Source organism: Corapipo altera, unplaced genomic scaffold (genome assembly GCF_003945725.1).
Source record: "Corapipo altera isolate COAL_440 unplaced genomic scaffold, ASM394572v1 22b, whole genome shotgun sequence".
NCBI classification, from domain to species: Eukaryota; Metazoa; Chordata; class Aves; order Passeriformes; family Pipridae; genus Corapipo; species Corapipo altera.
The window spans coordinates 4,021,208-4,037,206 of record NW_020884876.1 but is presented as its reverse complement, the minus strand read 5'-3'; the positions used below and the strand labels follow the sequence as shown (position 1 = coordinate 4,037,206).

The 15,999-nt window shown below is 34.6% G+C and overlaps 1 protein-coding gene across 2 annotated transcripts in view; it reads left to right on the top strand.

Annotated features, from left to right (window-relative positions):
• The window catches only part of SGCZ (sarcoglycan zeta), a 424,586-nt gene that overhangs the window by 302,438 nt on the left and 106,149 nt on the right, over positions 1–15,999 (top strand). For both annotated transcript variants that reach the window (XM_027636059.1, XM_027636060.1), the window contains one exon: positions 14,497–14,598. In XM_027636059.1, coding sequence (XP_027491860.1) covers positions 14,497–14,598 — 102 coding nt within the window. The remainder of the gene's footprint in view (positions 1–14,496; positions 14,599–15,999) is intronic.

The window sequence follows — 15,999 nt, the reverse complement described above, 5'->3', positions numbered from 1 at the left end:
GCCTAGTTGAACTCCAGTTGCACCTTGGTCCTCCACAACTGGGCACCATTCCTATACTCTTCCCAACATCCCTGCTTCCACTGCCCATGCGTTTGCTTCTTGCCCATTAGTTTGACCATCAGGTCTCGACTTGGACATGTTGGTCTCTTGCCTGCCTTACCTGATTTCTTTCATTTGGGGACAGAAATTCTTGTGCTCTGTGGCAGTTTCCCGGGGGTGCTATTGGCTTAGACACTGCTTAGAACTGGCTACCACGTGTACAGAAAATCTTTGACTGCTGCCCTGTGTATATAGTGGTGCAGCCTTTTTTACCCAACTAGCTGTTTGTTCTTGGAGTTCGTAGTTCATCAGGTTCCACCAGAGAGCATTGCTGGAGGACGTGTCAATCTAAAGTAATGTTTGTCATTGTCTGCATACATACGCATTTCCATATAGAAGTCTCTTGCTGACTAAGCACAGTGTGGGGACATTTTACATGCAGGCTGTTGAATTTATTGAGCCATTTCTTCAAGCATATATGACTCAGAAGTGTTATTATTCTCACTGAAATTATTGTCTGCATAAAGTGACTGAAGTGTTTTGAAATTTGAGTATAGCTCATTGTTCATGCTAATTGCTATAGAATGCTCTGTAAGTTATATCTAATTGTTATAGAATGGTCTATATTTTATACGGCTATTAAACATCAATCAAAAATAATCTACCTTTAACAAAATTTTCAAAACATGCAATAATATTGAAGAAAATGTTATTATGAAGTTAATAGAGAACTGCTGTGGAATGAGGTTTTTAATTACAACATAATCTGGTACAGGTAGAAATAAGGCTATTTCACACCAAAAAAACCAACCCTAAAACCAAACAAATAAGCAAACAAGAAAACTAAAACAAAACCCCAGACACTAAAGAAACTACCCATTTGCTAATTTACAAAAATAGTGGGGAGAGTCATGAGTACAAAGCCTTGTGGAGACCCTTGCAGGTAAGAGGCCTTGAATATAACTGAAGTCAATCCACTGACAGTTTTTGAAACTCAGCAAGTTTATTCTATACCATGGTCATCGCTAAATTCCTAAGTTACCAGTCAATGGAAAGAGACTTACAGGAATGAAATAAAAAGGGTTGAAGGGGCATGGAGTAGCAGCAGAAAATTATAGATACTAGTTTTTAGGATCTAAGGATTTATGGGTAGGGGCTTTTTGTATCTGCCATTTCATGATCAGATTTATTATATAGTTATGGAGAAATACTATAGTTCAATTGATGAAATTAAATATCATTACTGCATACCATTAAATATTTTTATATAGGTAAAATATGTATTACTAATTTTAGACATTGACAGATGTTTGGGAAAAACTCCTTTGAATCCCGTTGTTCTAAATATCTGTAAAAATACTGTCTTTTTGTTCCCCTAAATGATTTTATCTCAATAAATTTTCTCTCAAATTTATTTTTTAACTCTCTGAAGAAAATGGCTTAATGACTTCCCTTTGTAATGCACTATTTTAAAAAACACAGTATAAGAAAATATTTTTACTATTTTTAAAAGTGATCTTTATAACTCCTATTCTTTGGATTTTTTGGAAATTGGGGGATGTGCAGGGTGAAGGAAATGTGCTTCTGTTCTGCTTTGCAACTAGAATTTAGTAAAGAGTGTCCTGATTTAATAAACTTGTATCAGAATGACAATTTTTTTCTCTATTTTATTTTTCTAGATATAATATCATATTGATGTCATATTCATTCTTTTTTTTACAGTCTTTATCTCATTTTCAGGGAAAAATATTTTGAGAACAATGAGATTATAGAGAATACTTACAGGGTTGGTAAAATATAAGCACCTCCTTTTACTCCCAGAATGAAAGGAAGAGAGAGCCTTGTTTCATGGTTTTTTTTTTTTGTTTCTTTTGTTTTTTAAAATATGTATGTCAGTTTAATGTATGGTAATTTTTAAAAGCTTGTTGTATTAATCTTTTTTAAACCTAAGCCTTCACCCCTCCTCAGTATTTCTAGTTAATCATTAGCATGTACTGTTAAAAAGCCATTAACTTTGACATATACTAATGTCAATACACTATTAAATTAATCTAGTAAAACAACATATAATCTATTCCAGACCTCTGTGATATATTTAGCCTATGCCAAAGGGAATAGCAAAACAGATAGACCTGCCAACAATTTTTAGTTATTTAAAGCTGGAAGCTATATGATATACCAATGTATAAGAAACATAATTGACATATATCATATTCTGATTAACATTCTGTTTTATTACTCTTTCTTCGATCTAATTTCTTACACATGTAAATGTAGACTCTAATCTCAGAATGGTACTGCATATATTTTATCTCAGAAACTGCAGAGATAAGATGTCAGATTTTTTTTTTAAGAAAAGTGCTAAAACACAGTGCATGTTAGAGATTAAAATGCAAAAGAGCAGTCTGGATTCTAGTATTATGTTGCTTGTTTTAATGTAGTCCTTTATTTAGTATATGTTTGTATTTATTCTGTGGGTTAGTTTGGATTTTTTTTTTTCCTTTTAGTATCATTCAGTGGCAACTTCATTTCATAATTGTTAAATATATTCTTGAAATGTACTGTGGATTCTTAGATATCAAGAAAACTTGTTTGCAATGCAGGATAGTTCAGCTGATGCAATCTGTCTTCCTAGGCTGGGTGCTATGTAGTAGTGCAGATACTCTGTCAGATTCTGTGACTGTATCTGTCAGCGTGATGCTTATGAAATAGCAATGAAAAATGCAATTAAAATCTGAAAATACATTTTGGAAATGGTGAATGAGATTTGCCTTTTCTGAAAATGTCTAAGTTCTTGATATATCTGAGTTCTTTAAGCTCTTTATGGCATTGAAAATCAGGAGCTTGGAGATAGAATACTTTGATTGTGGGATTTGGGTTTAACAACATATTTTTCCTTCTCCTTTTCTCATTATTATGTAAATCATTTATGCTGAAGGTAGGGACTAACATGGCTCTGAACGTCTGCAAACTTTGGATTTATAAAGACAGCTTTAGGAATGTAGGGTTAGGATGCTTTTCAGTCTGCATATAGTATTTATCAGACCAGACATTTGTGGAAATGTGTGCATGAGGCACTGGAAATATTACCAATCTAAATTATGACTTCTCTATTTCTTTGTATTGTGTCATCAACAGTCGGTACCTATCTGAGAGAAAAACTTCAAAGTTCCAGGGAAGCTCAATGTAAAAATTGAGCTAAGTAAAATTGAATTGCTGAAGAAATAAACTCTAGTCCTTTATGGTCTCCATTTCTGTATGAATATTATAATAAATCTTGGACCTCTATTAAAAGAATATGAAATTCAAAATAAGTTAAAATTTGAAATAATTTTCACATTTGACCAACTTGCCATCATAAGGTTGTTATTCGCTCATGAGGAAAAAAAAAATGACAAAGCACTAGATTCCATCCTTTGTCACATTTATTCAACTTTATTTAAAAATAACAATTTTCTTAGGATATTAAAACTCAGATATTGAAAATTGTATTGCATATATTTGATGAAATACTGACTAAAAATTGGTGCCAGAAGTCTCAGTGCCCTCACCTGACCCAAAATTTTCCTTACCATAGGCAGTAAGAGCCTCTCCATTTCACTGTAGGCACTTCATGTTAGTTCGGTATATTCCAGGTTTGAGTCTGAGTCCTTGACAATATGTTACGTTTTCTTACTATTTTTATAGTGTAAAAAATTGAGACAGACACTTTAGCTTTTAAACTGAAGTAAAATGCACCTAAAGGACCTGTTTTTCTGTAAGATTGATTGGGCACTGAAAGAGGTTGCCCAAGGAGGTTGTGGAGTCCCGGTCCTTGGAGGCAGTCAAAGTCCAACTGGACAGTGTCCTGAGCAAGCTGCTCTAACCACTCTGAGTACCTGGGTGGCTGGATGAGTCAAACAGGAGGAACAGTCCAACAACGATGACTGTTTCTATTGCTGTCTTATTAACTAAAGAAATAGAGATGCATAACTACTGATACTACATGAAAATATATTCTATAATCCAAGATACACTTTTAAGTTTCTGTGGTTTTTAGACCTCATTTTTAGATGTGTATGAGATAAGTCAATAAGTTTGCATACCAGGCAGATAAAATGCTGTACATTGTCTTTGAAAGCTTGGTACCCTTTCTTGTGTTTGAGTAATTCTTGCTGTTATTTGACAGCTGCATTATGTCTGAGTATGGCATAATCTTAATGCATTTTAATCACCCCAGTGTGTGTCCACATCTGACAGACTTGCATCAATGGATATCTTCATTTTGCAGTGGGTACAATGTTACACTACTCACAACTGGATTTGTACTCTCTGGGGTTTCATTTCAGTTTTCTCTTAAAAGAACATAATCAAACAGATCGTTCTCAGTCTGCTGTCAGCCCAGTTTTCAGGGCCTTTTTTATCTTCCATCCTGTATCTAAACTAGGACCCTGCTCACCCTTCTCCTGTGAATGATGAAGGAAATGAATGTAGGAAAATGATGTGAATAATCTACTGCATGTTTCATTGCACTACAGAACACCTTATGCAGGTATTCTTGAAACTATCTTACTGTCTGCACGAGAAGAAATTATGCTTGTTCCATTATTCTAGCACTTTTTCCACAAAAACCCGCTCCACACATATAGATTATGTTAATTACTTAGACTAGGAACAGGTATTCTGATTTCTTGCAATTCAATAAAACTTTGTTAGTGTTTACTGGTGATCAGCACAGTCAATTTGTCATAATCCTGAAACAGTCAAGGCAAAACAGTTGTACAGTTCTTAAACCAAGTGTACATATGTTTTGCTGATTAATGAAATCAGCAATAAGTGTTGAAATTGAGATCATATGTTAAATATAATTATTCTATTTGGATTCAAAAGCAATGTTAGAACAAATTATTATGCTTATAATATCAAAAAGGGCAATCATTGAAAAATCTGATATACTTCCTTCTTCATCCCTTAGAATGTTCCTTCTTTCTTATTTTTCTTAATATTAAAAATTATCTGGAAAAATATGCAGATAGGCTCTGTTTTGAAAACTGTGAGATATTGTATGAAAACAACATTCTTATTTTCACTTATCTAGAGACAGCCTCAGTAAAGTACCATAAATACAGTAAACATGGTAAAAGTATATTCTAAAAAAAAATAAGAAATTATAAATTTCAATGTATTCTACCATCTTTTGATTTTTCTTTAATTGGGTGGCTTAGGTATTTGCAGTGTTATGTAGTGGGCTTAAAAGAGCTTTAAATGTATTTTTTACAAGGATTTCCTCAACAAAGAAGAGGCACCTTGTGAAGATACATGCTGTGTGTAATAGTCTCTGCACAGAAATATATATAATTATAGACAGAATGTCAGTGAGAGATTTCCAAAAGTCACCTGTATATTTGCTGCAATATAGCTTAAACTGTGCATCATTCTTGATATGTTTGTCCAAAAGGTTATTTAAAATCTTTTCGAATGGATATTGCGCAACCATGCAACGTCTTTCTGGTCCAGTTTCTAAAGTCTAAATAGTCTACTGACACCCTTTTGATTCTGAGTTTCTTCATTGTAAGTTCACTGTTCATTGTTTAATTATCAGTAGGCATGAAGAAAGTGTTTTCATATGTTAAAATTATTGTATGCTTCCTTAATTTCTCTTCTCCAGTCTGAACAAGATCATCAAGCTTAGCCCTTCCTTGTAGTTCTTCCCCCTCTACCCCCATTACTTTATGGTTATTTGCATTACCCCTTGTATTATTCTTATCCTGTTATTGGTTTTTCATTGTTTTACATCTCATAGATCTCATGAGCATTTTTCAACTTCCTACAAATAGCTTGTTTGATTACCTGTTCTGGTAGAGTTCATGATATTTTTTGAAGGATTCAAGGTAAGTTGATTTTTACTGCCACTGTTTTGCCTTTTAAAAGATAAATGCCAATTCTGCCTTTCTAGTTTTCACCTTTACAGTTTGCTCTCATCCATCCATTATGTCCAGGCTTCTCAATGTTGCTTCAGCATGAACTTCTTCAGATGAAAGAGCATCCTTTCATCCATTTAGCAGAGGTGACAGGAGCACATGGGTCTTCTTATGCCCTTCTTCATCAAAACAAGTCTTATTTCAGTTGTTGTTCACTTAGACATAACTCACAGTGCCTGTTGCTTCCTGACTCTAAATTTGGGTATTGGCCAGACAACGGCTTAGCATGGAAGAGATGATGTCTTAAGTCTTGTGGTAGGGGCAAATGATCAAGTGGCACCATGAAATTAATGACTTCCAAGCCCTCAGTTGTTCCTCTGTATGAGCAAGGGGCAGGGGAAATAAAAGGATATGCAGAGTTTGGACAAATGGAAGTGCAAAGTCCTGGGGACAACTGACAGTAGATGCAGAACTTACGGATGCAAGGGGTTGTAGCTGACTTGGTCAAGCTGATTTGACCATGAACTGGTACTATGACTGTGATATATTGAATCTTTTATGAGACCAAAGTTGATAGGGAAGATGGAAAAGTGGAATCATTATTAATTTTTTAAAAAAAAGAAAGAGGCGGGCAGATGAGACAAGCAAATCAGAAAAATGCTGAAGAGGGATACAACAGCTGAAGGATGAGAAAGTATATTCAACCATAGGAGGTCTTGGTACAATATAAAAGAATGCCCTTAGCTAAGAGCATCTGTGTGAACTGATTACTGACCTTGAGACCTTTAGCCTTTTAAGTGGCACAAGAACCAGAAGAACACAGGTCTCTGTGGTTTGAGAGCATTCTGTCAGTACACGTGCACTTGGTACTTGCTGTGGGACTTGCTTGTGCTGCAGATCACACATTGATTCAGACCTCTCTGTTCCTTTTAGAGACTGTTGCTGCACTTTGAACAGATCTTCTGATTTAATTTCATCCAAAAGGAATCCCCTTCACTGCCCCACAGTCTGAGCCAACATGGAGTAAGTGGGGAAAAGAGGGATTGCTGCACTCTACTGCTCTGAGCTATGTCACTGTTGCAGGCACATTTTAGCTAATATTTTGTCATTTGCTGATTTTGTATACCTCAAGATGAAGTTTGTTTTACTCAGTTGGCTTGAAAATACCTAGGTTATAAAAGTATTCATGAATGCATTCATTCTTTCCTTGCAGGATCTTAGTCCTTTATTACTGGTGCACCAAATAAAACAGAAAAACAATTTATGTTAACCTTTGACTAAAGAAGAAATGTAAAAAGCAGGGGAAAAAACCCAATCAAAAATATCAATATTCTTCAGTATCTTTCACATGCCTTTCTTCTTCTTTGGGTAAATTAGTTTGTTAAAGAGCTACTATTTCACTCTAATTCCTTTTCCACCTTAGGCAAGTGTCATAGGAAAATTTCACTAAGAGCCCTTTTACTGAATTTTGCCTTCTTGAAATACATTGCTTTTAGTTTGAATCATCTTCCTTCTATTCTAACTTTCAAAAATTCTGTCCTTTTGTGACCAATCCCAACTACATTACCACTTGATATTCACATCCTTAGCTGTTTCTTCTCTGAATTGGAGGCAAATGGGAAGCAGTGCCTATCCTTATTAGTCTTGTAATGAAAGCATTTCAGGAGCTTCTTCTGCATCCTGTCTTCTGCTGTGTTCACAAAGGATGTTAGTCAGTAACCTATGTTATCACTGAGGTCTCTGCTCTGATTTACTCTTCACATTTACATCATCTGCTTCATCCTTCAAGGGAAATCCCAAAGTGGCAGTGTTTTGGTTTTTTAGTTTGTTGTTATTGGTTAGTTGCTTTTGTTTTGTTTTGTTTTTCTTTAACGTTGTAACTGTCCTTTGCAGTCACTTAATTCTTTCTCCCTTTTGGTATGAACCTCAGAACAAGTGAATTTATTCATACTCCCTTATTGTTCTTCCTCAACAAGATGTATTACGTGAATTTGAATTATTCCATCTCCTTCTCTCCCTAGATTGTTATATTATTACTGTAATTACTAATGAACTCCTTGAGGTAATAATCATATGGCTAGTGAGTCTCAAATCCAGCCTAACTCATAATTCTTTGTGTTAGCAATATATAGCTTTTGTTCCACTAGCACTGAGATGGGTTCTACATTTCCTATTAGAGACTGGACAATTTGCTTCCCTAATCAGCTGCTTCTTTGGAGACACCCTCCATGTCTGGTACTCCTGCATTCCTTTCCAGCTGGTCAACTACTTTTTCTCTGGAACTCCTCATGCCTAACATGTTGTTGATATCCTTTTATATCATATGGGCTTCTCTGCTTCACCACTTTGGTTATGGGTCTTCTACCAGCTTCCAAAAGGGTTTTTACAGGGGCTTTTGTTCCTCATTTCTGTTTTTAGAAGGTGTAGATCTGTGTTCCCTGGTTTGAGCGCAGAACCTGGATTGAAGTACTTCCCTCCACAGTTCCTTTGTGGACATAACAGCAGGTAGCTGCTTTGTGTCCAACCACCATCTCTCCAGGACTGTAGACTGAGAATGATCTGATGACAAAGGTGATTTTGATGCTGTGCTTTTAAAGGGATGAATTGTGATACTAAACTGCTTTCTAAATTATCTTCTCCTATCGGTCTCTTAACTTGCCCTGTTATAAAAGTCACAGAATCATGGAATCAACTGAGTTGGAAAAGACCTCCAAGATCATCAAGTCCAACCCTTGATCCAATGCGCCATGGTTACTAGACCATGGCACTAAGTGCCACATCCAGTCTCATCTTAAAAGCTTCCGGGGATGGAGAATCCACCACCTCCCTGGGCAGCCCATTCCAATGTCTGATTACTCTCTCTGTAAAAAATTTCTTCCCACTATCCAACCTAAACCTCCCCTGGCACAGTTTAAGACCATGCCCTCTTGTCCTACTGCTGGTTGCCTGGCTGACGCCCATCTGGCTACAAGCTCCTTTCAGGTAGGTTGAAATGTTGATTCACAAATACATATCTTTCATTGTTTTTCAGTGATCAGGAGTTTAGCCATGCCATAGGAAATTTATGATATGTGAGAACACACTATCATCCCCCAAAATGATTTTTTTTTCAAGTTTTCTCATGAAATTATCTCCTTTATGAGACTTCTCCCATTTGCCAATGTAACCAGTAACTTCTCAATGACTTTTTTTATGCTGAACTATATGCAAGGAGATTAGGTAGGTCCCTGGGTCATTGTGGCTTAAATACTTGTCTAAAATGTGAAGGTTAGTATTTTTAATCCCTTTAAGTTGCAGAGAAAGAACTCGAAGCTATCGTTTAGGACACGAGTGTTCTGTTGAGCAGGCTGTTAGATGAAAGAGGAGCTATTTACAAGCAACTTTGTGGCATTTCTTACACTTTCATTTCCTTTACCCTGAGAGCCAAAGATCAATCTGCAGCAAGCTACTTCACTCTTTGTCCCATTTATTTTATTGAATGTATCAATGGAGCAAAGTGTTGCTTATTGAAAAATATGTGGAAGCTGTTTGAAAAGCACACATTGTTTGTACTGGAATACTAAGTAACAGTCTAAACTTAGGTACTGTAAAGACTGCAATGTTTTATAGTCACACTTGAATAGTAAAATTGTTCAACTACCCAGTTTGATACACTTTTTCCTCACATGAAAATAATCACTTGGTTTTGACAGTAATAGGTTCCTTAGACTGGACTGCCTTGAAAATTGATTTCTTTAATGCTTTTTGCTACAGTGTGATCAAGGAAGTAGTGAAATATCTCGTACTTAATGATATTTGGAGGTTTTTTTAATAAGAAAAGCATGCTGTGTTGAATTTAAGTGCCTGTCCAGGGAGTTACTGCAGGATGTGCTTGACTTTAGGTACGTCAGTACCTCCTTGATATGGCTCATGATGTTATTGTAAGTTAAGTCTTTGTAACGAAAACCGAGTCACAGTATAGGAAAATATTTAAGAAGGTACAAGTGCCTTAATGCATGACTGTAAAAATATTGAGAATTCCATTTCTTTGGATGCTGAAATCTATATCAGGGAATATTTTAGATCTAGGACTCAAATCTGCAGATGAGAATCCTAGATTGTAAGGTTTGTCTTAAAATGGTTCTCAGTCTTTTCTGATAGAAGAGCATAGATTTTCTGGTAATATTAAAAAATCTTTTGGGGTGAAGAATGTTGATGGTAAGAATTTTGAGGGGAAATTACTCTTTTTTTTTTTTCATTTCCAGTTAGTTTGAATACTAGTCTGACTTTTCTTGCTTTTTAACAATTTCCATGTTATTTTTTCTTTAGTCTGTACACCTTTAAACACTACTGCACTGTACTACAGTAATTTATTCTCCAGCTTTTCCCTGATATCTACAAAGTGTCAGCTATTATTTTCAGCAGATGGAATGAAGGCAGATGTTTCCATTGATCCAGATTTTTGCCATTCCAATGAGTTTTCCTGGATAGCTTGCCTTTATTTTTGGCCATTGAAATTCAGTTATCTTTCCTAGTAATCCAGGAGAATACACTCTGGTTTTGTTACTTATATCACTAACCATTTTGTTTATACAGGACTGCTGCTGCCTATGGTTTTTCCTTCAGTTGTGCTTCCATAAGCATGTCCAAGAACCATTTTTCTTCAGCTGGCATTATGCTTCAACTTAGTTCATTAAATCCAGCTTTCTACATGTGTGAATACGATACAAATAATTTCCTTTGTCTTCTTCCTCCTAAACTTTTGTGTACATCTTCCATTTTATGAGCAACATAGCTGCTAACATCTTTCATCTTCCTAATCATCCCCATCGCTGTTCCTCTACATTACCTGCTTTCTGTGCCATCATATCAAATTCAGTATTCTTTTTCCATCTTCAGTACAATTCACCACTACTTCATTAGTTCAGTCATGTTTCTTCTGATATCTTACCCTCTTTTCTTTTTCCCTTTGGCATAGTATGTTTGTACACTTAGACATTTCATCTGTTCTTTTTCATACCAATGCAACCACATCATCCACATTCCATTTCATGTTTAGCTTCTGCTATGATGCCTACAAGGGAAAAGACAGTGAATGCTTATTAATTTATAGGACAATGTGTTTAGGCATTTTGTCTAAAACACTACTTTTTTTGTTATTATCTTTTTCCCCCTCCATGTTTTGTGCAGTATTTCCTTCAGATTGTGAGCTTTTGGAGACGGAATCTGGTCCTAAATATGTACTCAGAAATCATGCACAATATCACATCTAACATCATAAGTTTAAAAAAACTTGAATATTATTGATAACAATGGGTTTCCTGGTGGATATTTGGTGTATTTTATTATTAAGGACAACAGGAAAACAACCATGCAAACCTGAAATATAAAATGTTATTTATTAATGTTTTAATCGGTTCAGAATAACCAATGCTTCAATTTACTGTGCTTCAGTTTTCTCTGTGCTTGTGTATGTAAGTTCAAGTACACGATCTTAAGGATGTAATGCTCAGGGGTTGCTTTTCTTAATGTCTTATGTAGGGAAAACAACAAAGTGAGGCAGGGTCACTGTTAGGTTTTTTTATATTCTTTATGAGAAAAAGGGAAAGTTGTACATGATGTAACAAACTGAGAATGAGAAAGGTTTGACACTGTGGAAGAACAATTCAGCAATAACCAAAGCATTGATTATGAGCGCTGTTTTAGCCAAAAATCCAAAGCACAGCATGACACAGACTGCTATGAGGAAGCAAACTCCATCCCAGTCAGTCCCAGTACCTGAACTTAGCATTTACTTATTTTAAGTTAGTACTGGAATAGTTCATTCGAGTCTGTTTTTACATTTGAATAAAATCAAATCACACCAAAATGATAATTTGAGTATTAGTTGCCTGGAAAACCTGAACTTTATGGAGTTTATTTGGAAGATTAGCAAAAGGACCTTCCTCTGATTAATCTTTTTAATACTAATAATTTTTAATCAAGTTATTTTACTTGTGAAAACCCTTAAATTTTTCTTTGTAACAGTATAGTTTTTACTCAATGAAACAAGAAACTCTTCTTATTCCAACCACTGTTTAAACTTGATGGGGAGTTATTGATGAAAAAAGTGTAGTGGGCAGTGATTCTTTGAATGGGGCAAGCCTCATTAAGCATGTAATAGTAGTAGTACATCTGACTACTTTCTTTATTTTACTATTCAGCCTTATTTCATATCAGTCATAACACACTGCAGGAAGTTATTGTCTGGAAGATTATTGCATTTATCAAACAGTTGAGGTTAAAGTCACCCTATTCCAGTTTTATAATACCATTTGTGACTTATGCCTCAGAATGTAGTGTCTGTCTTCTCTTATCAAATAATGTAATTTTACAGAAACTGGAGTGCTTCTGTCTGTGCAGACTCTGTATTCAGTCTGTTGGACTCTAATAAATGGATATCTCATTCCTGAAGAACTAAAGAATGAGGGCTTAGAAATGTCACTTAGAAAAGGGAAAGCCTTTATGGACAGAGTAAGCTCTCTCATTAGTTTGTTTCTGAGACTCTGGCAGTTTAATCTTGCTTTACAAATTAACTTCCTACTGTTGAAAATAGACAGAGAGAATATGATAAATACCAAAAAGTAGTGAATTAATTTTTGCACTTTAGGTCCCTATCAGTAACATAATAACAGTATCACTTAATATAAAGCTACTGAAAGTATTTTGAAAATTAATTAATAGTTGTGAAGAACTGTGTAACTTCAGTAACAAACACTTATGACAACAGAAATCGAGAAGAAAATGGAAAGTGCTGTATTCAAAGCAGAGTTTTAGCAGAGTACAATAACTGTGGAACAAAGACAATAATGAGGTGAAAGCAAAGTAGTGAGTAGCTGCTAATTGAGAGTATTGCCAGCCTGGGGTGGAATTAGCTGAGATTCAGGAAGATAAATATAATATAAAATTATAAAATTTTGTCATATGCATACTTGCAAGATGGAACATGGAAATTTTCTAGGCAACTTTAATTTCAGCATTTCTAGTTTTCTGAAAGCTTGACTTTGTGTTTTTGTATATTTTGGGCTTTGGGATTCTTTCACTTCCTCCTCCTCTCTCCCCCATTTTTATTGTGAATATTATTTTGTGCCTGTCAGTTAGAAATATGCCACAGAAGCAGATAAAACAACGTATTGAACTTTCCTTTTCAGTTAGAAAATCTGTTTATGTCCAAATCAACATATGAGTATCTAATTCTTGTTAAGTATTCGTTGCCAAAAATGCATGTGTTTTGTATTTTCTCAGATTATCTTTTCCCATTGCAATTTTATATTCTATTACTATAGAATTGGGCAAATTAAGAGTTAATTGTTTTTAATGCAGACTGCATATTTGAAAAAAAATTCTAATTTATCTTACTTCCTTTTCAAAACCAGGCATCACTATCTCATATTACACTCTGTATTAGAAAGCCTACAAATGCCTGAGAGGTTTATGTGAAATTATTTGTATAAACATCTTATAGCTTGTTTCCAGGAAAATACTGTAACATATAACATCCCTTTTTTAAGAAGCATTATTTGACAATTCAGCTATAGCAGCTGGGGACACTGTTACCCAACTGTTTATGGTTGCCCAGCAAGCAGAGTCTACTTATTTCACAGTTCAGCCAGCAGAGTAGAAGTGCAAGTTCTCACTGTTCCACTACACTAGAGTCAACAATGGCTTCAAAATACGTAATTAGCAATTAGGTTAAATTTGCTAATTTTGCACTTAGGTGGATCAAGTTGAATTCCTCTGGCTGTACCCTGAAGAATTATGTTTCTGTCAGGAATAAAATATATTACAAGATTCTAGGAATAAAAAGTCTTGAATTTCTATCAGTGTGGAAAATGATTCTGTCTCTTGAGTATCAATCAGGTTTCATTGTTTTTTTCTGTAAGAATGGAAGCCTTATACCACTTTTCTCTGTTTATATTTTACTGAACATCGAATCATGTGGTTTGCTTGTTTCATCCAGGCTTTTACAGTGGTGCCTTTCCTATTCATATAAATAAAAGCAAACAATTAAAAACAGTCCTCAGAATTTTTGAAGTTGTTCTTTTCATCAGCAACATGCTCTCAGTAGTGATGAGCAACTGCTAAAACCCTTTTTCTTTCTTCTACATGATACTTTCTTATGTATTTTAATTTCTGGGAAAAGCAAAAATAGGATTCAAGATATAACAACAAATAGATTTATATATATTAGAGAAAGTTAACTACTTCTTTTACTTAGCAATTATAAAATTCAGGATTTAGTTTCATCTCTACAATAAAGGGAATACTGATGATCTACAGTTGTACCCTTGCATTAGGTGCAGCCAAGGAATAATGTAGGCAGGTCACCATCAGGTTGCACAGTTAAATACTTCCATCCTAGGTGAAGCTTTGGCTATAACTGTGCCCATCTACCTCCTGTCCAAGATCACAAGGAGAGATGGAGACTGTGAAATAGCACTCATTGTTTTTAGGTGTTAGGTCAGCTACTGTGTTCTTTTTAGCTTTTTCTGGATAAGGTTATTTCCTAAAGTGAATATATATATATTATTGATTGTAGGATGGAATGGGAAATTTGAGAGTCACTAAAAAAGGAATACGACTTGAAGGAATATCTGAATTTCTACTTCCACTATATGTGAAAGAAATCCATTCCCGGAAGGTAGGTGTTTTTCATCTTTATTTCTTAATTTACAGCTAATATAAATTGATCTTCTCAATCTCAAACTACAAAGTTTAATTCTTTCACCTCCTAGATTAGCAATCAGTAGAGGTTTGCTTTGAGAGTGCCTTAAGAGTGAAAGCTTCCTTCATGTCAAAAATTATTTTTTTTTTCTGAAACCCTGTTTGTCTCTTAAAAGAAATGTCTTATCCTAGTGAAAGGAGATTCAAAGCATGTATATTTTATACTTCAAATTACCTCAGCACTGGGAATGGAACAGTTGAGTCTTCATTTGATGTGAACTCCAGAAAAACAAGACTGGTGATAAGTGCAAAATGCAGTGAAATAAGGAATGGTTTTGTGTTTTTCTGGTATTAGACGTAATGATTTCTTTTTCAGTCCCTTTTTTATTTTAATTTTTGTTTTCTTTTACTCATTAGGTAGGGGCAAGCTTTCTATACTGAGTAATGCTTTTTTCAAAGCAAACCCTTTTTAATATTGTTTAAATGTAATTGTTTTATCACATAACAGCAGGTTATTACAGAGGAAAAAAGAAAACCAAGTTATTATGTATTAAGAAATTCAGTGTAGATCCTTTTAAATCTTGTTTTGATTTAGTTATGCTGTTTGTATTAACATTGTCAATGAAATAAAAAAAAAAAATTTTGAAATACTGGAAATCTCTGAAGTTTTTTTTACCATGCAAGTGATGACCTATGATCACAGAGAAAGGTTACAATGGTTTTCAGTTAACCATCTGCAAAGAATTTTAATATGCATACTGCAAAAGTTGACAGGAATCAAAACTATGTTGACCCTAAATGCCTTTGTGACAAATTTTGTTGTTTAAAACCTGTCTTCTATGTATATGAGGAAAGTCTCAAGTATGTTAATAAATGAGATTGTGACAGTTTCCCGTTTCTCTTAATGAGTTCACTCTTGTGTTAAGAAATCTGTGAGGTAGTCTCTTTCTCTTCTTTTTCTGTAAAACTAAGTTCTTTCAGTGTTTAAGAGAGTAGTAGTATTGTCCTATTTAATGAAACTTTTATAATATTTAAGTACCCTTCCAGGCAAGCATACTTTTCCTTCAAGGTTGAAGAACATTAGTCACGACGTGTATTTTTCCCATTTCTTTTCTGTGAGTGGACGATGTGTGCTCTATTGTTCCATGCCCTATTATTGTACATGAGAATGTATTCCTGGGTTTATTAATCTATTTCATTCTCACATACCATACTTAAAAGCCAAAGAAAATCAAGTTATCTTTTTGTTAAATTGTTTCCATTATATAAAAAGAAGTTAGTCATTGTCCATTAAACTAGAGGGAATTGCTTTCATTTTTTTGCATAAAAAATATATTTTTCTAAAATAAGCATGTGTTTTCCAGAGATATCCTTAGAG